This window comes from Solanum verrucosum, unplaced genomic scaffold (assembly GCF_900185275.1).
Source record: "Solanum verrucosum unplaced genomic scaffold, falcon-dt-bn FXZP01000094.1, whole genome shotgun sequence".
NCBI classification, from domain to species: Eukaryota; Viridiplantae; Streptophyta; class Magnoliopsida; order Solanales; family Solanaceae; genus Solanum; species Solanum verrucosum.
In genome coordinates this window covers 764879-789172 of record NW_026019970.1, presented here as the reverse complement: position 1 = coordinate 789172, position 24294 = coordinate 764879, and the positions used below count along the sequence as shown (strand labels likewise).

Below are 24294 nucleotides of genomic sequence, written 5' to 3'. Positions count from 1 at the left end.
AATGCTAAAATGTTTTGGATTATCGGTTTAATTTGATTTTTTTATTCCCTAACCCATTAAAACTAACGTAATTACTACTATTTTATCTGTATATAAATACATAAATTCTGCGAGGTACTTTAATTGTTTAGTTGTTGATTAAAGAAGTGTTGGGATATGAAGAAATAGAGTGATAAAAGTTTATTTATTTCTAGGCTTAAGTCATATCTAGCCCCTTAAAGTTGTTCGCATATTTCATTTGAATACCTTAACCTATTTTTTGGCCTATTGAACACTTTATTTGTTCAAAAGTCATTTCTATTAAACACAAAATACTGACATGTCAAAAAATGTGTGCTACACTCTCTTTAGCGCGCGTAAAACTATTGAAATTGATTATTTTTTTTGTAACTTATATACCAAAATTAACGGAAAGGAAAAAAATATTTTTTTTAAAAAGTAGTCTTCTTCCCCAGCCTAATTCCCTGTGCCATTCTCATTCATAATTTTTTTTACACAACACACACCACCCCTCCCCACCCCCACCACCTCTCTCTTTCTCTCATCCTCTCCAATTCTTCTCTTCTTCTTTTTTCTTTTTTTATGTAGATCTACATCTTCAATATTCCGGTGAAGCTAATATGAATTGAATTTTTCGGGTAAAAGTTTATTATTATCTGTTGTAATTGTGATTAATGATTACTAATTGGAAAAAGATAAAGACAATGAATAGAAGGTTTTGATGCTATTAAAATGAAAGAGAATGAGTATTTAGCTTAGGTGGACAGTAATGGTGTACTACCGACGCTAATGAAAGGAGTAAGATTCGATGGTGGAAAGAAAGATGTGGGTTGATTCAAGGGGGGGGGGGGGGGGGGGAAGGAGGCCGGGTAATGGTTTTCTAGGCAGCCGGTGTTGGCGTCGGCGTCAATGGAAGGGCCATGGAAATAGGTTCTATGGAAATAGGTTCTGAAGAAGAAGACGGGTGGGGAGGGTAATTCAAAATAATAAAATTTTATTTTCTTAATATTCATTCATTTTGGATTATTAAAATAGAGTTTTTTAAAAAGTTGATTCAATGTCACATGTCATCATTTTATTGGTATGTTTGTTATGTACAGGCGTTTGAAACACACGCATATTTATTTTTCAACTTATTGTGATTTTGTGTCAAATAGGTATAAATTTATTAAGATTTAAGTGTTTGATAGGTACAAGGCTAAATTGAGGTGTCTAAATGAAAAATGCGGACAACTTTAAGGGGTCGTGTATGACTTAAACCACACTTCTAATTAAGGATGATATTTTATTAGGCAAATACATAAATATGTCATTTAATTTGGTCTTAGATCATATTTATGTCTCCAACTTAGAAAGTGTACAATGAGACAATTAAATTTGTATGAAGTTGAATAAATAGGCACACGTGTCATAACTCTTGTATGGCATCCTACATAATCATTTGTATCATACGTGGTGTCCTGCATGTATTATGTTACATAGGACTTGTGTGTCTAGTTGTTCAATTTTTATACAAGTTTAACTGTCTATTTGTGCACACCCAAAGTTAAAGGTCATTGATATAAAATGAGGTTACGTTAAATGGCACATTTATGTATTATGCATTTTTTTTATATAGAAACAATCATGAAAATATGTATTATTCTCTTTTGTTCCAATTCTTGTTTGCTTCTTTTGTTAGAACAACTGAACAAGAATGATAAAAATACAAGGAGTCCAAAACAAAACTTATTTGGCTTAGAGGTACGTTAATACATTTCTTGAAGATAGTTGGAGTATCTCCCACGAGCAAACGGAAGAATAAATAACAACTCTATCTCTGGGATTCAACTAAGACACACAATAAGCTAGTAGCATTCAAGAATGTTGCTCTTCTATCTTGAATTGGTGATTTCACCTTTTGATTAATGTCTCACAAATGTGTTTTCAAAGGAAAGTAAGTTTTTTTGAGTGCTTGTCTTTTCAACCAAAAGAAACTCAATTTATAGGACAAAGGTTTAGCAAGAAAAGACTTTTAATTAAATAGTATTTATTATAGTTCATGAATTGAAAAGAAAAACTTAACTTCCAAAAACCTATAACGTAGAATTTTGAAAGTGTCTTACAAAATATCCATAACGTAGAATTAAAACAAAAATGAATGTTACAACTCACATTCATGTATTTTGTAATCTCAAACCTTTTAACGGATGAATTTGTTTCAAAATTAATTGAAACACTAACTCTTACAATCCCCCACTTGTTTCAAGAAATTTTATCTTTGAAAAATCTAAAAAATATTTTGAGATATTAATCTAGCAACATGCATCAATAATGGTGTCTTTTGGACTTGAACCATTAGCTAGTGAAGGCTTTCTAAATCATTGACTAGTTAGTGAACGAATCTTGAACTAAGTGGTTCATTGAATGAAATAGAAAAATACTCCACGCATATCACTATGTTCAGGTGAAAATCGAAATCCTTTGACACCTTACGACCATGTGTCCTGAATCCTTTTAGCCAAGTGCTTTAAGATTTTCCTGTTAAAATCTTATTGAAGCGGCCTCCACTTCGCACTTAGTCATGTGGTGAATTCATCAAGAGTAACTTTGCATACTTTGACCAAATAGTCTATGAATTTCATTAAGAGAAATTAATATCATCCTCCTTTACAGCAAAGTATCGGTAAATCTATCAAGAGTATTCCTACACACTCCAATCGAAATCGGTTTATAGACTTATTAAGTGAATATAATCTCATCCTTCTCTTTAGTAGGAATATCAAAAAAAATCATCAAGAGTTTTCTTACTAACTCCAATTGAGATCGGTCTAATAAATTTATTAAGAGAAAAGAATCTCAATCATACACATCTACTTATTTCATTTTATTTGAAAATGAAAATTGTATTGATGTGCTTCACAATTGTAACTTTACTTGTTTTTCCCTTTGAATCCAAGATTACATCATTAGGTAGGGATACCATAAAGTACAATTAATTTACAACAGGCTTTATTTCCATTCCATTACAAGTTTTCACCACTAACTCTTTGCCTAACCCTTTAGACAAAGGATCTACTGAATTAAACCTGGACTTCACATATTTAAGTGATATTATGCCTTCCTCCAATAATCTCCTCACATGATTGTGTTTGAGACGAACTTGTCTCGACTTGCCATTGTAACAATCACTTGAAGTCCGAAATATAGCAACTTGATTATCACAATAAATAGTTAAAGGTGGTACTGGATTATTCCACAAGTAATGTCTATCAGCATAGATCGCGGCCAATCAGCTTCTTCTCCAACAGAAGACATGACTATAAATTCTGACTTCATGGTTGAGTGAGTAATACATGTTTGCTTCTTTAATTTCCAATAGATCGTTGCTCCAGCCAAAGTGAAAATTCAAGCAGCAATAAATTTAGAGTCATCGGATTAGAATTCCAAGTAGTATCTCTATAGCCTTCAAGAACAACTGGAAATGTAGAATAATGTAGGCCAACATTAATCGTACCCTTCAGGTATCTTAAAACACGAATAAAGGTATTCCAATGTTCAACTCCAGGATTACTAGTAAACTTGCTCAAAGTTTCTACTGCGTAACCAATATCCGGCATGATACAATGCATGGCATACATAAGACTCCCAACAATCTGAGAATATGTCAGCTGATCAAGAACATAACTAGAGTTTCGCATTAATTTGATGCTAGGATCAAATGGTGTAGGAGCAGGTTTGTCGTCAAAGTGACCAAACCTCTTTAGAACTTTCTCAATATAACTTGATTGAGTAAGAGTCAAACCATTCGCTGATCTCATAATTTTAATACCCAAAATTACATCAGCTTCTCTAAGATCTTTCATTTCAAATTGAAAAGCTAGAATTTTTTTTGTTTTTTTGACTCTTTCAATATCAGTTCCAAAGATCAACATATCATCTACATAAAGACATATTATAACACTAGATTTGTTTTGAAATTTACTAAATATGTAATTATCACCACCATTGATTGAATAGCCATTAGAAATCATTATTCGTCTAAGTTTCTCATTCCATTGTTTTGGAGTTTGTTTTAATTCATAAAGTGATTTAAGAAGCTTACAAATTTTGTGTTCTTGATCAGGAACAACAAATCCCTCTGGTTGTTTCATGTAAACTTCTTCATCTAGATCTTCATTCAGAAATGCAGTCTTCAAATCCATTTGATGTATTACTAGACTATGAATTGCGGCTAAAGCAATCAAAAGTCGAATATAAGTCATTCGAGCTACAGGCGCAAAGGTATCAAAATAATCAATATCTTTCAATTGAGTAAAATCTTTTGCTACCAAGCGAGCTTTGTACTTATCTAAGGTACCATCAAATTTTAATTTCTTTCTAAAGATCCATCTACAATCAATAGACTTACATCCAAGAGGGAGGTAGGAGGAAGGTCTGATAAAATTCATGTATTATTTGACATAATAGAGTGCATTTCATCATCAATAGCTTCAAACCAGAAAGGAGCATCATGTGAAGACATTGCTTCAGCATAACTTTCTGGATCCTATTCAACTAAATAGGATTGAAAATTAGGTCCGAAGTCTCTTGATTTGATTGATCTTGCACTACGTCTTGGTTGACTTTCTTCCAAAGGCTCAACTATTTTTCTTTTAAGAGGAGATATAGAACAACTTGTATCTTGTTCCAAAGATTCTTTCTTCTTAGGAAATATATACTCAAAAAAGTTAGAATGCAACGATTCAATAATTGTGTGAGGGCTTGGGGTCTCAAGATTCAAAAATCATAAGTCTTACTGGTTTGTGAATAACCATTAAATACACAATCTACTCCTCTATAGCCAATCTTAGTCAAATGTTGATTTGATAAGCTAACATGAGCCAAACAGCCTCATACTTTAAAATAATTTATATTTGACTTTCGATTTTTCCAAAGTTCTTACAGAGATGAATCATGTTTCTTGGAAGGAATCCGATTCAAATTATGACATGTAGAAAATAATGCTTCAGTCCAAAAAAATTTAGTGATACCAAATCCATAAAGCATAGAGTTAACTATTTCGATGAAAGTTATATTTTTTCTTTCTGCTATACCATTTTGTTGGTGTATAAGACATAGTCAATTGTTTCTTAATGCCTTTTTTTTCACAAAAATCAATAAAATCTGATTTTAGATACTCTCCACCTCTGTCAGATATAATTGATTTAATCTTCAAACTCAATTTATTTTCAACTTCTGCTTTATATGTTTTGAAAGTCTCAAATGCCTCATCTTTTATTTTTAATGGACATATGTATACCTTGAGTAATCGTCTATGAAAGTGATAAACTATCTCTTTCTATGACGTGATAAACAATCCATCTCACAAATATCAGTGTGGATTAACTCCAAAAGTGTGGATATCCTTTCAACAGACTTAAAAGGTTTCTTTATTATTTTACATTTACTACAAGTAATACACTTAGCAACATGATCCTTTCCACAGTCTTTAATTAATTCATTTTCACCATAAGTTGAATGGATCTAAAATTCACATGACCAAGACGTTCATACCATAAATCTAAAGACTCCACAACATAAGCAAAAATATTTTCATTTTCAATATTGAGTTTAAACATTCCATTTGTAGCATAACTTTTTCCAACAAACATGCCTTTTTTAGACAAAATAAATTTATCTGCCTCAAAAATTATTTTAAAATCATGCTTCGAAAGAAGCATACCCGACACCAAGTTCTTTCGAATATCAGGAACATGCAATACATCTATCAATGTGACCAACTTTTCAAAAGTGAATTTCAGTTCAACGGTTTCTTTTCCCACAACCTTAGCAGAGGATGAGTTTCCCATATGCAAAACTCTATCATTCCCCACTAATTCATAGGTCGTGAAAGAATTTCGATTACCTGATATATGACGAGTTGCACCATTGTCTATCCACCATTCCACTTGATCTCCCGCTACAAATGCTTCTGTGACCATTGACACCAGTTCATTTTTTGTATTGTTATTTGCCTTCTTTCTTCTTTTCAACCTTAAGAGTTTTACAATCACGTGCATAGTGACCAATTTTATGACAATGATAACATTCATTCGACTTAGAATTGGAATTAATACGCTTGAAATTTTTTACTCTTCTTTGCCTTCAAAAATTTATTATTGGCAAGTTCCTTCTTGATCGATTTTTCTTCAGCAACATGAGTTTTCATGATGGGTTCCTTCAGGATGTTATTGTCACAATATCGTGTATCTTGTTCAATTTACAAGTGCTGCAATAATTGTTCAAGAGTCAAATCTTCCTTCTTGTGTAAGAGTTTGCTTTTGTACTCCTTCCAAGATGGAGAAAGTTTTGAGACAATAGCACCAACATGAAAGTTTTCATCAAGAGCAATTTCAGATATAGCCATTTTACTAGCTAGAAGTTGAAATTTTTGTACTTGTTCAGTGATTGACTTGTCATAAACCATTTTGAACTCCATATAATTTGAAATAAGAAATTTCTTTTAACTCGCCTCTTCTGCTAAATGGATAGCTTTAAGAGTATCCCAAATCTCCTTAGCAAATTTGCACTTATTATAATATTGATCATAATATTTATTGGACATTCCTCCAAGAATATAATTCTTGCATAAGTAATCATCATCTTGCCATTTGTCAATTTGTTCTTTAATTAAAGTAGCCTCGTCCGTTGCTACCTCAGAACTAGGAGCCTCAGGACAAGGTTTCTCAAGAACATATGCCAACTTTAATCGTCTTAAAAAGAATTTCTTCTTTCCACGCCATCTAGGAAAGTCTTCCATCAAATGTTTCAAAATTAGGATTAGGCAAAGATGGAACAGTGTCCGTTATTGATGTGGATGACATAGAGACATTTATCTTCAAATTGCTAGAACAACTGAACAAGAATGATAAAAATACAAGGAATCCAAAACAAAATTTGCTTGGCTTAGAGGCACGTTAATACGTTTCTTGAAGATAGTTGGAGTATCTCCCACGAGCAAACGGAAGAATAAATAACAACTATATCTTCGGAATTCAACTACGCCACACAACAAGCTAGTAGCATTCAAGAATATTGCTCTTCTATCTTGAATTGGTGATTTCACCTTTTAATTAATGTCTCACAAATGTGTTTTCGAGTGAAAGTAGTTTTTTTGAGTGCTTGTCTTTTCAACCAAAAGAAACTCAATTTATAGGACAAAAGTTTTACAAGAAAATACTTTTAATTAAATAGTATTTATTATAGGTTCATGAATTGAAAAGAAAAACTTAACTTCCAAAAACCTATAACGTAGAATTTTAAAAGCGTCTTACAAAACATCTATAACGTAGAATTAAAATAAAAATAAATGTTACAACTCACATTCATGTATTTTATAATTTCAAAACTTTTAACGGATGAATTTGTTTGATAATTAATTGAAACACTAACTCTTACCTTTGCTGCTGTGATGTGTAAATTCCAACTATACAAAGGGGGTCGCATTTATGAATGCATATGCCATTTAGCAAATCTATGGAGTCATTTTTTTTCCTTTTTATCCAATGATTGAGATCACATATTTCTAATTTTGAAATGTATTACATTAAATTTTAACATGTGTATACAAAAGGATGTAAAGTTAAGAACATGCCATATTTCTACTGAGAACTACGTACATCAAGATCATGGATTGTTTGGCAAATTTCATAATGTAAAAAGTTGTATCTGAATGAGTAATAGCACTTATATTATATATATATATATATATATATAAAATATGAACCATTGTAGTCATAGAATATCCAAGATAAGGTGGGATGACTTTGGTGGAAGACAGGACACGGAAAGCGAGGTTAAGATGGTTTAGGCATGTGTAAGGAGATGCACGATGGCCCAATGTGGAGATGTGAAAGGTTAGTTATGGATGGATTCAGGAGATGTAGAGGTAGATCGAAGAAGTATTGGAGAGAGGTAATTAGACAAAACATGACACAGTTATAGCTCACTGACCGAGGACATGACCTAAGGTAGGAAGGTGAGGAGGACACGAATTAGGATAGAAGGGTAATAAATATAGGAGTGTGTCCATACTAGTAGTTCGGAGTGCATTGACTTAATGTCCATTATAGTAATCCTAGTATTAGTCTTGTTTCTAGTTCTTCGATACTATATGTTGTTTCTACTTGGACCTTTTCAAGTCATTTATAGTGTCATCTTGTATTGTATGAGCACACATCTATCTTAGTATTCACAACACTCATTTTGTATGTGTGTGTCGGACTTTAATTATGATCCACCATTTACTCCAATATAATGTTGTCGATCTTATATATGCTTCCTTCTATCACATAAGACCCTCATATTACTTCACCTTTTCAACTATCCCCTTTTGATTATATGTTAAACATCTGCACATAACATTCTCACTAGGGTTGTTTATGGTTATGATTGAAGTTCGCATCATTTACTTCGGGGAATAGAATACAATCAATAGGTCGACCTTCATGATTTTCATCAATAATCCATAATTGAACCCAAACAAAACATGAGTGAAAAACGACTACCTTCGCATGATCATAATTATCTTTCAAACTATTCTTGATATCCTCATTTCAAGCCCTTATCAAGGACGGGGTGGGGGGGGGGGGGGGGGGGGTATTACTCTAGCACAATTTTGATTTTGATGATCGATTTTTATTTTAGATGTGTTTGTCAAATTTATCGCTTTTATCGCGTCAAGATAAATTTTAATATTAAACCATATATTTAAGACTATAAATTCAAAAAATCTTAGTAGCTTAGTTGGTTAGCTACCTGAACTCTCACCTGGTTAGTCAAAAAGGATATACTGGGCTATTTCTGTAAAGATAGAAATACATGTGAGTAACAAGTGGTTATATGCCATTTTAGAATACTTTCATTCCCCTTTATAAGGAAAAAAACTTATTATTTCAAAATTTTATCATATCAAACAAAGCAATTTAAGTAATAGAATATACTCATATAACCTATACAACAGCTAAAAATCAAATCTTAAATGCATATTTACTGGGGAGTTGTATGAAATAGACGAAATATTAGCAAACCACAAACCCTAGATTTTAAAAAACCTAAGCTATTTAAATTCATTTTAAAAAACGATTACATAAAAACAAGTTAAAAACATTAAAAATCCTAACTTGCATGAAGAAGATTCTTCAAGATGATAGGTTCAGATGTTGGTTGGTAAAGGTGTTCGATAGGTAAAACTCCTAGTTAAGGTGTCTAAGTGAATTATGCCTTTAATTCATATTATTGTCTTTGTTTTTTTTATTTATATTGCATTTGTATAGTTCTTTTCATGTTAGTTACTAATGTTTCTATTCTATGAGTATTATGTAACGTTACATTATGTCCCTTCGCACTAATAAATTGTTGGAGAAGTCCTATATTTATTTTATAAGCATTTTCTTATTGATTAAATAAAAAACTGAACCGTTAAAGACCAAAAAATAAAAAAAATCAAAAACTAAGCAAGAAGTTGGAGGAAATCAATTGGCGCATCCACTTCGTCATCTCAGTCTCTTTTTTGCAATGAGGTAGAAAAGATTCTGCCCTTCTTGTCTTGCATAGTGGACAATGTATCATTGATAAAAAAAAATATCTTATGGATTTAGTGTATTTGAAAATAAAAAAATTGATAATATGTAGAATCAAACTAAACTGACCAATGCACAATTCTATTGAAATGTAAACGGGCGGGGAGCGGGAGAGTCCGAACCGCTATTGTACTTCATGCATGCTTAGTGATACACTTGCAAAAAAAAATGTTTGTTTTACATAAATTTTTAATCCAAAAAAGAATTGGAAACAAGTTGTGTTATTTGGCGAGGAGTCAAATAAGTAGAAATACTCAAATATTGTTATTAGTAGTCTTTTAATGCTAGTATATTACTTTTTTCTCATATGATTATTACATATTTTGTTTTTAATTTATATGAGATAGTCTAATTGCACAAAAAAATATTATTTTTGAAATTTGTGATTTAAAAACATCATGACATTTATATGTGAATTATTTAAAATGTAAAATATTACACATGTCATAATTTTTTATCATTACAAAAACTTGGCATTAAAGATAAAATATTTTTTTTATATTATATCGTTTGAAATTTAAAATTATATTATTATTTTCCTAACAAACTAATATAAAAGAAATAATGTAAATATTTTAATTTAAGTTGTATAAATTAAATTGTTATGCCATAAATATTTTATATAAAGCCCGCAAATTATTTGCCTTTTTAAAAAAAGAACACATGATAAATCCTTTTAACATTAATTAGAAGTAGATTTTATAAATCTTTTTCAAGTTGGAATCGACCGTTACGTTGCGCTAACCTTTATATAAACTAAACCCTACATTCCAATTTCCACATTGATAACATTGAAAATTAAAATTAATGATGAAGTTACTACTTGATTCGTCCCCAATTGACATCATCAATTGGGTGACGAACTGGTGGAAATTAATGATGAGTTTACTACTTGAGTTGTTCCCAACTGGGGTGACCAATTGGTGGTACGATATCAACAAGTCCATTCAATGGCAACATGGAATTTTCTTCACTCTTTGTGCTTTGTATTCCTTTGTTTCGATTATCGCGCTAATTCAAGTGATAAGGATCCATTTAAGGATACCTTTATATGGTTGGTCAACACAAAAAGTGTTTCATATGATGATTTTTGTTGCAAATAGTGTTGGTGCAATCGTTTTTGGATTACATAACAATTTTTTTATGTTACATTCAAATGTGCTTATGACTCGCGCGATTTTAGACCTACAAGGGTTGTTTTTCTTTACAACATTTACACACCTTGTTTGGTTTTGGGCTGATGTTTATTACAAAATTCGAAGTTTTCCTACGAGTAAGCTCAAAATTTGGTATATTTCGATAAATTGTGTAATATACTTGATTCTGGGTTGTATATGGATTTGTATCGCGATGAATGACAATGACGCAGTAGTACTAGTGAAATTGTTGTTCATTAGAAAGATATTTGTAGCAGTTATACCGTTTATTGCAAATTTGGGCGTTTTAATCTATGGTGGGAGATTATTTATCATGGTATGGCGATATTTTGATGAATGGAGAGGGGGGAGAAAGAAGCTTAGTGAGCTTGGATATGTGAGTTGTATATGTTTCACGTGTTTCTCCATTAGCTGTTTTGTGGCAGTGTTATCGTGTTTTCATCATAATGATCGTGGTTTGGACCATCCTGTTTTGAAAATGATATATTATATGGTCGTAGAGATTCTTCCTTCAGCTCTTTTCATCTACATTCTGCAAAAATTGCCTCGAAGAAGAGTATCTGGACAGTACCATCCAATCATTTAGACAGAGTGATGGTGATAGTGCGAAGGGAAACTCTTTTCTCAACGTTTTATGAGCTAAACGATGTGTTTCGAAATATAAATAGAGAAGTTGTGTGATGTACCTTTGAGGAACTTAAGTTGTTGATTAAAGAATTGTTTTTCTATATATAGAAAACAATTCATGTTGTGCTACTATCTGTTGTTTTATTATTAAACCCAATGCTAATATGTGTCATTGTTGATGGTCTAGATCTGCAATCTTGATTAGTACAATAGATTAAAGTCTGCAATATTTATAACAATAGCAATTGTTTGCATTTAGACACCATAATTCCATCTAATCTCACATCAATTTTGTTCTTATGTTTGAACTTTGAGTAATTGATTTTTGCCATTACAATGTGGAAATAAAAGAAGGATAAAGGAGACTGCAAATAGTGCATACATGAGAATACACAAATGAATGAAGTAATTATACATTCAAATGAGCTAAAAATAACAGAGATATTGCCACAACCTAACTATTCTGGCAACTAAACCTGGTTTTACAAAATGGAGCTCTAGGTAATATATTATAGTACTGGCAGCTAAGTTTCTTGCTCGTCGAACCAATGCTTCAAAATGACGAGATCAATTGTCTCCATCGAATCAGATCTACTTGGTGCAGTAGTTAGGAATTATTCTGCCTTTTGCCTGCGGTTTTCCTCCATGATTTTCTGGAACTCTTCCTCACTTCTTGCTAGCAAACGCTTCACAGTGTCAAAAGTAGTAAGCCTAATGCTGTACCAGAAAATGAAGACAAACAGACAATCATATGTTAGGTAAGGATGTTAAATATTAGCAATGATCACTGTACATGGTAACAATAGTAATCCCTTATATGGTTCCCTTGGAGAACGATGAGAAGAAAGAAAGTCATCAGGGCATAGTTTTTTATTTTGCAACACAGATATGATAGTTCAAGTGAAGTCTCTGGATTTACAATTGGTCTAAAAATCGGTGAACCTAGCTCGAGACAGATGAATAAACAATATTAATATGTTGCAGATGGCAATGATGCTCTTAGTATTTCTTCAAGCAGTTTCTTAAGCAAACATAGCCAAAGACTTGGCCAATCATGATTTAAAATGTGCAAGCCAGACTAAATCAATCAAATCAACCAATTTATTATGCCAAGATCTACAAAAGAAACTGTCAAATATAACCTAAGTTTAAAATGAACAGAAAAAGGAAGAAAGAACATAAAGAGAGTGAAGAGAGACCCTAAAAAGGCAATAGGAATGAGAAAACTGCACCTGCTATTAGGGAGAGTTTTCAGTGCATTGGGAACAAAACCCCTGTACAATCCAACTACACCATCACGTGCCACTATACCTGCAAAAGAAAAGGGTGACTTAAACAATTAGAAAGTGTATTAGGTTGAACATTTTTCTCATTTCAGAATAACTCAGATCCCCTCTCAAGTTGTTTTTTCTATTTTGATAACTAATTAATCCCCGAGGGTCAGTGGCACACAGTTCCAAACATGATAGATAATGGGTCCGCCCCTCCACCATTCTCCACTTAAATACCAGGTTTTTGTTTGCCACAGGGTTCGAACCTGTGACGAGCTGCCTATTCACACATCACATGTTGCACTCACCCTGGGAACAATCCCCTCTCGAGCTTGTTAAACATGGACTTCAAAAACCACAACACAATCAAACTGTCACTGAATTTTAAATGTTCGTTTTTTCCCCAAAGAAGTGAAGTTTAAAGTTAACAAGTTTGAAGAATTGACATCTTGAAATCAAAATGTGATCAAATTTTTGACAATTTGTGCTTCTTGATACTTGAACCTTAGGATTTGTAGCACAGATACATCAGAAAGTGGAAAACTGTTTTGTTAAAGCTGCTCGTACATAAAGCTATTTCCTTTTTCTCGCTCATCCCATTTATTATGACCTATGTTTAGTAGAGTTTAAGAAAAAACTGATCTGTTATATCTAACTTCGGTAGATATTTGTCCGCATTATTGGATGATGTGATAGGTGTGAAGATGTTAGTTAAAACCAAATAATATAAAACAGAAGTTATATTAATTCGATTCTGAAATAGGTGGACCTTGCCGTCTTAGGAACGAACCATATTTTGGGGTGAACTATGAGAAAGCAATCCAAACAAAAAAAAGGGGCTAAGGAACATATTAATGCTTTCCTTTAAAGCAAGGCTGGGGTATGGGCATTGCGAAGCTTGTACCACAATGTATCTATGGCTACAACGGTGTACCCAAAGGTTGTACTAGCACCCAAAGGTAGACACTACACTTTAGGCAGCAAGCCTGGGACCCCTTATAGTAAACTAGGAAAAACTTGGACAGCATGACTTGTGAATCAGGATCATGCAAAACTTTGATCACTGAACATGTGAATCAACAAAGCAAGATAAAAATATGGTTTAGGTTAAAAGAACTAAGTGTAGAAAGATGGAACAAAAACAATCCTGCCTTTGGATAATCTGTTTACTGAGCGTAACATATTAGCATTTGTTTATTACATTTACATTCAGTTTTTTGGATTTTTTTTTTTTATAAAGTACAATTCCTGTGGTTTTAAACATCTTAAATTGAAGGTCACTATGAAGTTCTTCAGAAGATAATTTGAAATTTGCAGATTAAGTTGATTATTTCTCACTCCTTCTGTGGACTAATCAGTGAAAGGAAGACAAACACAGTTTGACAAATTCCATAACTAGTTACAAAAAGAGACAGATATTGACGATCGTTTAGAATTCGTTACCTGGGAAGGCATCAAAAATTGTCATATAAGGTGTACCCTTCATTTGCATTTGCCTTCTCACTGTGTCCAATGGATAGCACAATAGAGTGGCAATAGTTGCTGAAATCAAACCTGTAGCCAGAGTGGCTTCAGTTCGTTTCTGATACTTTTCAGGCAAAGCTTTTTTCACCCTGACAGTCAGAGAAGTATCATTTAAGTTACGGTAACACCAGGACTCTGTCTTCAGATGATATAGAAAAAGGATCTTTAAAAGAACATAGGCTCACAAGTCAAAAACACAAAAGTTCACAGCAATATATGGAGCTATTCCAATGAGCGAGGGCCCGAGACCATTATAAAAGGATGCAAAGCCTTCCTCTTTTAGCATGTTTAAAGCAACCTGAAAATAATTGACATAATGATTCATATATGTCCTGGAGTCAAAAATTCTGAGTTATCCAATTCTTACCTCACTCATCGTTTTATACCCAGGGTCTACTGCTAATCTCAACCTGAGAACATCGAGTGGGTAGGTTACCTGACATAAAATCAACAAGTTAACCGTCTTGAAGACAGATGAAAAAGAGAGTAAATAACAACACAAACAAGAGCAGGAATATGAATAATTGAGATACTGATGGCTCCTCATTCCCATCTCTGCAAGGGGAAGGGAGCAAGAAAGAGAGATCAAATGGTAGGTTTCGAATAAATCTTATAAAGCAAACAACAGCGTTCAGATCAGTAACATTACTGAGATGACAATAAGCACCAAGTTTCTGCCAGGTCTATTTCACTTGTGCAAACATAATTGCAAAAATTATATGCCAAATGGACAACTTAGAAAAACTATTTGGTGTTTCATATAATGCAAACTTACAAAAGTAGAAGTCATGCCAGCACAAGCACCTGCTGCTAGTCTTCCAATGACAGAAAGCTCCCCATCCTTTCCTTGAAAAAGTTTCTGTAAATAGAAAGTGTGAAATCAACTTCATTCTAGCCAAACAATCAAACCAGTGTTAAAGTTTTCTCCAAAGATGTTTCATTACCTTGTACGTTTCATAAGCAAATAACTGCACCGCACTATAAGGTATGATCCGTATCACCTATACCATTAAAAGAAAATAATCAACTTGATGTCTAAAAAAAGCAATCACTGAAAACCCACTAGAAATGTGACTCTGTGGGAAAAATGGTGCAAATACCTGTGGAAGGTTTCCTTTCCAATATCCTTTGATACCTTCCTCCTTCCCAATCAATGCAAATGCCTGCAATCCAATTTCAGGCATATATCAAAAACTTGAGAATCATATGACCCAATGATGGCGTCTATGAGTGGGAATTATCACCCTATGGGAGGTTTGCACAAAAGACATATAGAAGAAGAAATACCATAATGGCTATATACTAACTAAGATAACCCAACAGGAGAGCCCATTCAGCTGATAAACCCATTACTAGGACCCTTAGGAACTCAATTGGTTCAAAACAATCACGCTCTTAAGTACCGAAGACAAAGTTGATCACAGCTGGTGCCACTTGTTTAGATTCGGGCCACCACTCTTGTGACCAAATTTTTCATGACATTTAGCTCATTATTTTTTTTTGGGGGGGGGGGTAGGCTTGTTACAACTGATAATCCTGAGTCCAGGCCACTCCTTGAGCCCTGCCACAGTTGGCCATGGCACCCCAGACGAGTCCAGGCCACTACTCACGGCACTCTATTGGGCCAAAATTCCAAGTTGCTGCCTCAAGAGTTGATCAACCTGCTCTGGTATCAACTGTTAAAGGGTAAACAGGAGAGCCTGACCCAAAATACTTGCCTATAAGGTGGGAGAGCCCAGTTAGATTATAGATCCAGTACTTGTAGTCTTTTTAACTTTTTAATCAATGAGGGACTCAATTGCTTCACAACATATAACATTACAGAGAGATTCAAAGGCTTATAACCAAGTAAAGAGAAGTAATAAAATAAATAGGCAGAAAGTTTTATGCTACTAGATTTATATATTCATCATACTGTCTATCATCCAAAAAAAACTATCTAAAGACGGAAAACTGAGGCATACGTCAAATTCTACATTTTTTAGTCGGCGGTAGAAGTCAGTCATCAATGCTGACTGACAAGTTGACTGTATTTCTACCCTCAAGTCGGTCTATGTTGTATATCTCAGAAAGTAACAACAAGCAACACATCAATACAATACCTCAATGAATCCGATTCCTTTCTTTGCAGCTTCTTGCCCAGCTCTTAGTCCATGTGTCTTGCAACCAACACGAAAATAAGGAAGAAATAAGTGCAAGATAGAAAACATAAAAGTGATTGTGGTTAAATACAAAATGCATTTCAAACTCAGAATGCCATAGAGTCACCATATGAGTAACCTGAATCGATGGGCGTATGAAGGATTTTAACAAGAAAAGGTGTCATCAGCTGAAGATAATAGCAAGCACAAAGTACAAAATTGAGGCAATGTATATGAATATAAGTATGAGCTTAAGATTTCCATATCGGCTACACAACTGCATAGTGAGAAAGGATGCTTGCAATATGTCACGTTCCAACACAGAAACTTTTGTTATTCTCAAACAGAGCTCACACCAGAAGAGTGGTGAGACGAAGAGGAGTATAACCCCAAAAATCATTCTTGCACCGATATTTATCAGGCAAGTCATTCTTTCTCCTCCTTCTCATAGTACATCAAAATCAGCAGTAATATGCACATTGTTCCTTTAAACATGTTAACAGGTCAATAGCATAACCATATTGCAGCTGAATGTAAGCCCACTCTCTACCTCTTCCAGAGACATGAAAGACTGGATAAACAAGCTACTTTGGGATTTTAAGCTACACATTCAGGAATATAGCATAAGATGGCAAGAGTAGAAGTCGATTTAAAGTACTCCCACCAAGGATGTGGCCTTTTTGGCTAAATCATAGAAGTTTAAAGGTTATAAACCCTTGAAATGAGTAATTTAGTAAACTAGCCATCCTTTAGAACTATGAAAAAATAACGCAAACACTTGCAAATGCCAGTAATACCAAACAGAATTCATGTGAATTGAAGTACCATCGCACTTAGCCGCAACTAAGTCATTATTCTTATCAGTGGATGACTAATCTGGCCATATCTCATATAAAATCCAGTCCACTAACCAAATATGCTCCAACGTCATTTTGCATTCCATCTTAGTTACTGTAGTTCAATTTGAACATTTTGTTACAGTCAACTACTTATAAAGTATCATAAAATCCATAAGAATCCTCTATATCTACTGCTATGTCATCCTGTGTATTTTTTTCTTGGTTCACTTGCCAAGATTCGAACTCGTTCTTGCCACACAGCCCATGCTGTACTATCATTATTCTTGAAATTGACACCCTGGGGGAAGGGGGAACATTCTCTTCACTTTATTGGGACCCATTTTATTTACTTGAAAAAATTGTACAAAATGATTGTCTGTATAGAAAATATTTTCTTCAGCTGAACAAACAAAAGCCTAAATTATCAAGAAATTAAGCCTAAAGTTCAACTGAGCAAATTCAATCATCCAAAGAAACAGCAGCAATATGATACATAAAAACACCCAAAACAATTACTCCCTCCATTTCAATTTATTTGTCTGAAATTCTTTCTTATTTTGACAAACTCTTTAATTTCAATTTTACACTCAATATGTTTAACACCACAAGATTCAAGATTAAAAGGGCATTTTGATACTTCTTAAAGTCCGTAAAGTCAAAACACGACAAACAAATTGAAACAAATGTGCAATTACATAAAGGGGTTTCAAAAAAGAACCTGCATGAGGAGCTTGATACGGTCAAGAGGTGCAGTAACAGATTTTGCAGCGGCACCAGCAATAGCACCTGCAGCAAACAATGCAGCTTCTCTAGGAACCAAAGCAACCATAGCCAAAGGGTGCTTTAAGAGCTGAGTTGTTGTAGGATTAAACCCTTTAAAGGCTTTTTCATCCAAATTCTCCGATAACGAAATACAACCAAAATTACACCCAATTTCTTTAGAAAAACTGGCAGAACCGACAAATTTGTTCTTCCATTGTTGTGATGGGTAAGATTGAATACTGGTGTTGGACAATTCAAGAGCCGGAATGTCCATGGATACCAAAGCGGGTCGGTTCTTCCTCATGGTGGATACAGAGGAATGAAGCTTTTTCTTCCTCTGTTGTGAAGAAGATAAGAGGGGTTTTAGAAAGGAAACTTTGGGTTTATTTTGTTTATATATATATACTTCATTCGTCCACTTTTAATTGTGCTCGTTTCTTTTTCTCAGAGTTAAACTATAAGAACTTTGATAATATTTTATGATTTATTTTTTCATTATATTGATATGCGAAAAATTGCAATTGATAGTATTTTTCGTATAATTTTTGAATATCTAAATTTTTTATTTAAAATATCGAATAAATATAATCTAATTTAATTTTTTTTTAAATCAATCAAATTGACTTTCAGAAAATATAATATCACAAATAAAAATACTACTAGCTACCAAACCGCCTCTTAATTCTTTGAGAAAAATAATCAAAAACAATAAAATACACAAGTTATTTGTGCTATCTTCAACAGGCAAATGTAAAGTGTGTTTTTAACTTTTTAAAATTGGTAGCTACCAAATGATTGACAAGTCCAAGAATTAAAAATTCAAAGAAAATCAAGTCGATCCTAAATAAGAATCTTCCAACTAATCTTTTATATATATATATATATATATATATATATATGATGTTAGGTAACGTGAGAATATTATTCATCAAATGTGCAATTAAGTTGTTCATTCTTGTTACATAGTGAGCGCCCACTAGATTCAACCTCATCTTTCAAAATCAAATCATTTTAAAAAATATATATTTTAAACGTGTCCGTCTCTTCACTTATCTATAACTATTTTTGGGATCAATGAGTGAGAAAAGATTTGATTTTATAATTTTTTGCAATTTTTTTTTAATCTTATGTTATTTTATAAGATATTTTGAATTTTACACATAAGAAATTTGATATGACATTTTCTTTCTTTCAATTTGTGAGTGACTATAACAGAGAATTTCTTCTGAATCGAGAAGGGTGTTATCATATATACTATTAACAATATGTTTAGTTATAGTATTTATCATAGAATAATTATTTATTCAGTTTTTATAGATCATATTTTCATTAATGGTGTCTATTTACTTATATAGTATATGATTTAGTGTATAGAGTTTTAGCTTATACACAAATGATTAAATTATCGGTTCTTATAAGTATAAAGTTTTTTGTTCACAATTTAAGATGGAAATTAGACATGTCATCGATACGATTGTAGCACAAGATTATATATGATTTATCTTGATTATGGGAACGGTATAGTTCCAACTTCTTGTGATAGTGCATTTTGTATGTATTGAACGGGACCGAGTCGAGAAAGCATATTCTCTTAACTGTTAAATGTACTTATATTCTTAAGTTTGATATAAATATTATGATCTACATATATTAATTATTGTTTTGATTTATTGAACTGTAAGATTCTGACTGATAAATTAGATGATAATAATATATATTGGTGAAATAATAAGTTAGTTGATGGATCCATGTCTCGATATAGAGATTGATGATATGCCTTTTTGAGAAGTTTATAAGTTTTCATTGTGCCAAACATTATAAGTGGATTTCGGAGTCCAACACATGAAATAGATTAAGTAGCGCTCTAAAGGATATTAATCATTAAATTAAATTCGTCAGTAATTTCGTTTATTGATTAGTATTTGTAATCTTAAAATGGGAAATTTCAAAGTATAATTGGAGGAGTGCAATTACGAATTTCTAGGGGAATGATTTGTAATTTATCACAATAAGAATAATTCAGAATAATTATTTGAAATTATTTCCATAATAGGAAGTCTTAGTAATTAATTTTGTGGTCCCTACAATGCTCATATTTAACTAGAACACAAAATCCTATTTCTAGATAAAAAGGAGGAATAGCGTGTGTTTTCTGGTTCAAGAAAAGGATTGTGTGTTTTTCTTCTCTTTTTTGGATTGAGAAGAAATCTCTATAAGTAGGGGTTCTTCTAACCTAGAAAGAAAAAAAAGTTTTATATACGAAACTTGCCCATCCAAGTATTAAGAGATTTCGGATGTGAACTTGGAATCATTGTAGAAAACTATCGAAGTGTTGTCTAACTTGTGGATCCGCTTGGATGTCTGCTTATTCACTTGAAGACATTTGTTCATGCTTCAAGAGGTAATTCTTGAATCAATTTCAACAAGTTTATGTGTTCTATTATGATTATATGTGTTCTAGCATAACGTATTGGTTGTTTATTATTCATGTAAGTGGTATGATTCTGATATGCTTCCGTTGTGCATATAGTTTTCCAACAAGGGAACATATTGTTGGGTTTTAAAAAGTGTGTATGAAAAATGAAGTGTTTTTCACAAAATAAAAACATCAAGAGAAAATATGCAATTTGATAGCACATTTTCACATTGAACGGTTGTAATTTTTTAAAGAGTTGTGTCATTTTCAATGAATTGTGATTTTTTCGGTGGATTATACTTTTTCAAAGAGTTTAATTTATTTGATATGGCATAATAAGTATTTGTTCTACACTTGGCTATAAATAGAGGGGGTTTCTCTCATTTCTCAACAACGATTTTTCTAAGTTTTCTATTCTTCTTTTCTTAAAAATTCGAATGCGATTTGCAGCCATTAAGTGAGTTCGAAGTTTAGTGGAACTTGAGGCACCACTATTCTGCTAAAGTAAATCGTTTTATTTTAGGATGATACATTTCATAACCTTTGATACTTGAGGGGAAATACTTTCGTTAGAGATTGTAAATTCAATGTGCTCAATTGTTCATTTTTTTATATCTCGTTTACTATTATTATTTCTCTAATAGTGTTTGCTCTTCATATTTCACTGAATACATATTTAATTAAATCAGATAACAATCTCAAGGAATGTTTTTAAAAAAAATTGTATTTTGATTTCTGGAGATTAAAAATCATGTTCCTGAGGAAGGAATACCCGAAAATTAGCATTTCATGGTACTTGAAACTCGAACACACTCAAACTTATTATGCAAGGAATACATCCTAAGTGTAATTATCGAATTTCGAAAAAAAAAAAACAAGAAAAAGAATCATGCAAGCATGGTGAAAGAAGTCGATGAGAACATTCAAAGTTGGAGGAAGTGTGAAGATAAACATGAAGATGACTTCTGGTAAGGTGCTGACTCTCAACAAAAATATTCAAGACCACAAAATTCATTGTGTGTCCTTAAGAAATTTATTCTCCTCATTGTACTCAAGGTTATAGATTATTTACTCCATGATAATACATTTGTATTCTGTTATTGGTGTAGCGGAATCTCAAATGTTAATAACTTCATCGAACTCAATCACACAAAGATTTGATATTTATTTGTAAGAATATATATTGAAGAAGTTCAGCAAATTGGATGCTGAAAACTAAGGATAAACTTTAGTATTTATAGCTAAAAATGTGAGTTGAAATGGTGCAAAAGCCACTTGTTTAGAACATGTTTGGTGTTTGTTGAAAGATAGTATTTGTACGGAACAAATAGGTCCTTTCCAAAATTTTGTTGGAAATGATTCCTCGAATTTTAAATACTTTTGCACGAATGAATATATATTGTAATAACCCGGAAGGTCATTTTTGGAAATTTTGAATTTACTTAACTAGAGTTAATTAATTAACAGTTAATTATTAAATAACTAATTTTAATTAATGCTTAAATGGGTTGACTTTATAATTTGTTTAATACCATATACCAGTTAATCATACAGGAAAATAAATTATTAGGGTCGAAAATTTTTGGATCATAATTTAAGAAAAGAAAAAGAGTCGGGACTTACCTGCGCAAGCGGCGGCCGGAGTAGAACCTTACGTTCAGGTAATAATTAACAATGGCTCCATGTTCGTTGTCTCTTCCTACTCTAGTACAAAATGGTGTTAATTTCCATAATAGATGTGTTGAATAGATCACTGTTGTATATAATATATAAATATATTTATGCTTTTATACCTTACATTTACATATTATATTCAAAGAAAATAGATTCCATTAATTACTCAAATCAAGATATGGAAGTATAAGGTGCAGGTATATTAATTAACCAACAAAGAAAGCAAGCATACTGTTTACTGTTTTCAAATGGTATGGCAAAATAATTGTTAAGTAAATTAATTGAGGGTATGGTCAGTGGCCCGTAAGTGAGAATATAAGTTATGGGTTTAGTTGGGTTTCACGATTTTCTTATAGATTATTAGGTTATAATTCAAGTTTTAACATATTGAGATAGGTAGTTAAATATTAAATGTATGGTATTATATGAATATCATTAGATTTATGATATTGGAGAAATTGAAACTTAACCCTAAGCTTGAAACTTGGAAAATATGAGAGTTGACATGTTAATTGACAGTTGACATCAAGATTTAGGAACTTGATTATAAATTCGGATGAGTTTTTGGGTCTAGGCTAGACCTATAGTAATATGGGTATTGTTACTTTCGAAATCTTATCGTGATTATTAATGTGAATAGATTGCTTTGAGTTGGAAGTACAACGAAAAGGGAAGGCTCAAGTTCCAGAGTGATTGTTCGATTATTTGAGGCAAGTGGATTTTTAAACCCTTGTTAAGTGTATGGAATTCATGTATTTCCTTGTAATATGTGTTTAGGGTAATGAGGCTTGGTGATGGGTTGACTTGTCCACATTGATTAATTCTAATGATGAGAAAGGGATAATAAAGGCAATGTGATCAATTGTTTGTGTGATGTGTTGAGACTTGTTTGAAAGGCCTGTTGAATCATTGTTGATGTTGTATCCTGATTGTGTTGTTGTGAATTGTGCAATGTTATGAAAATAGTTATCTCTTCATTATTTGTGTGAACATGTCATTTGCATTGTTCTGAGACATGGTTGTGACAAGTGTTATGTGCATTGAGAAAAAATAAGAAAATAAAGAGGATGTACCATTTCGAGGGACGTATCACGCGCCGCGATGGATACTATATTTCGAGGGACGTGTCACGCGCTGCGACGGATACTATATTTCGAGAGACGTATCGCGCGCCGCGTTGGTTACTATTATCGAGGGTCGTATCGTGCGCCGCGATGGATACATGGACATATATGTCCCCCATGGGTCCCAGACTGAGAGACAACGGGTGTGCATCATTAGGTCAGACATGCATCACAATACTTGATATTGCATTTCATTGCATTGCACTTCTTTATTATTGGTGAACTTGATCTTGTGTGCTGCTGATCTTGTGAGTGCCTTTCTATGAAACTTGTGACTGATGAATATTGGGCTTATTGTTGAAGATATGCAATTGTTAGAGTGTTGTTGTTGAGGATATGGAACTATTGTTGTTGTTGAGGATATGAAATTGTTAGAGTGTTGTGTTGAGCTATGTGCTTTGTAAACTGTGAATTGTTATGTTGGGCTGGTACTAAGCAGGTTGTAGTTGTGGAAGTAGTAATTGATAAATATTGAGCTTGTTGTTGAGAATATATGATTGTTAGAATGTTGTTGTTGAGATATGTGCTTGTAAATTGTGAACTGTTAGGTTGGGCTGGTTTTATACAGATTGTAGTTGTGAAGGTTCGGTTGGGGTGTAAGGAGTACTTGTATTTTATCCCCTTAGCTCGTGTTTAGAGGTTTACTTGCTGAGTACCGTGTGGTTTGGTACTCACCCCTTGCTTCTACAAATTTTTGTAGGTTACGAGCCTGGATTTTTGTGGTACTTGTCATTCTCTTCTTTTCCAAGGCTTCTAGGAGATTTGTGAGATAGTTGTTTGTCTTCTCAGCGATCCTTCTTACTCCTATTTATGATCTTGTTCTACTCTAGAAACAATGTCATATGAGACTTGTATTTTTCTTTTGATTCAATTGTAATACTTTAGAGGCTTGTACACGTGACAACCAGATTTTTGGGGTATATTGTTGGGGTTTATTTGCCCTGATTTCTTACCATAAATAGGTTTTCCTTTTAGGAAAAAGTTTTAATATTTTACTAGTCCTTTTCTTGTAGGAAAGGTTTAAGATTCTATAAATATAGGCTTGTTTCTTCTAACTTAATTAGCATTCACAATGTAGTCCTAGGGTTTTGAGAGTTGCGGTTATGGGGGAGAGTTTTGTGTACCTCCTTATATTCAGAGTGAATTGTTTGAGGTTG

At 32.9% G+C, this 24294-nt stretch overlaps 2 protein-coding genes across 2 annotated transcripts; one reads left to right on the top strand and one right to left on the bottom strand.

Annotated features, from left to right (window-relative positions):
- The first annotated feature begins 10481 nt into the window (after window positions 1-10481).
- On the top strand, window positions 10482-11345 carry LOC125817067 (tobamovirus multiplication protein 1-like). The gene has a single exon (XM_049496649.1). It carries the CDS (start codon window positions 10482-10484, stop codon window positions 11343-11345), a length of 864 nt encoding a protein of 287 aa, XP_049352606.1.
- A 319-nt stretch (window positions 11346-11664) lies between these two features.
- On the bottom strand, window positions 11665-18298 carry LOC125817142 (probable envelope ADP,ATP carrier protein, chloroplastic). Its single transcript, XM_049496705.1, has 10 exons — window positions 17880-18298; window positions 16284-16340; window positions 15282-15344; window positions 15126-15182; window positions 14957-15040; window positions 14549-14617; window positions 14367-14479; window positions 14101-14270; window positions 12619-12697; window positions 11665-12103 (listed from the first exon to the last, which is right to left on the bottom strand). Exons 1-10 carry the CDS (start codon window positions 18225-18227, stop codon window positions 12001-12003), a joined length of 1143 nt encoding a protein of 380 aa, XP_049352662.1. The 5' UTR covers window positions 18228-18298; the 3' UTR covers window positions 11665-12000.
- Window positions 18299-24294: the final 5996 nt, after the last annotated feature.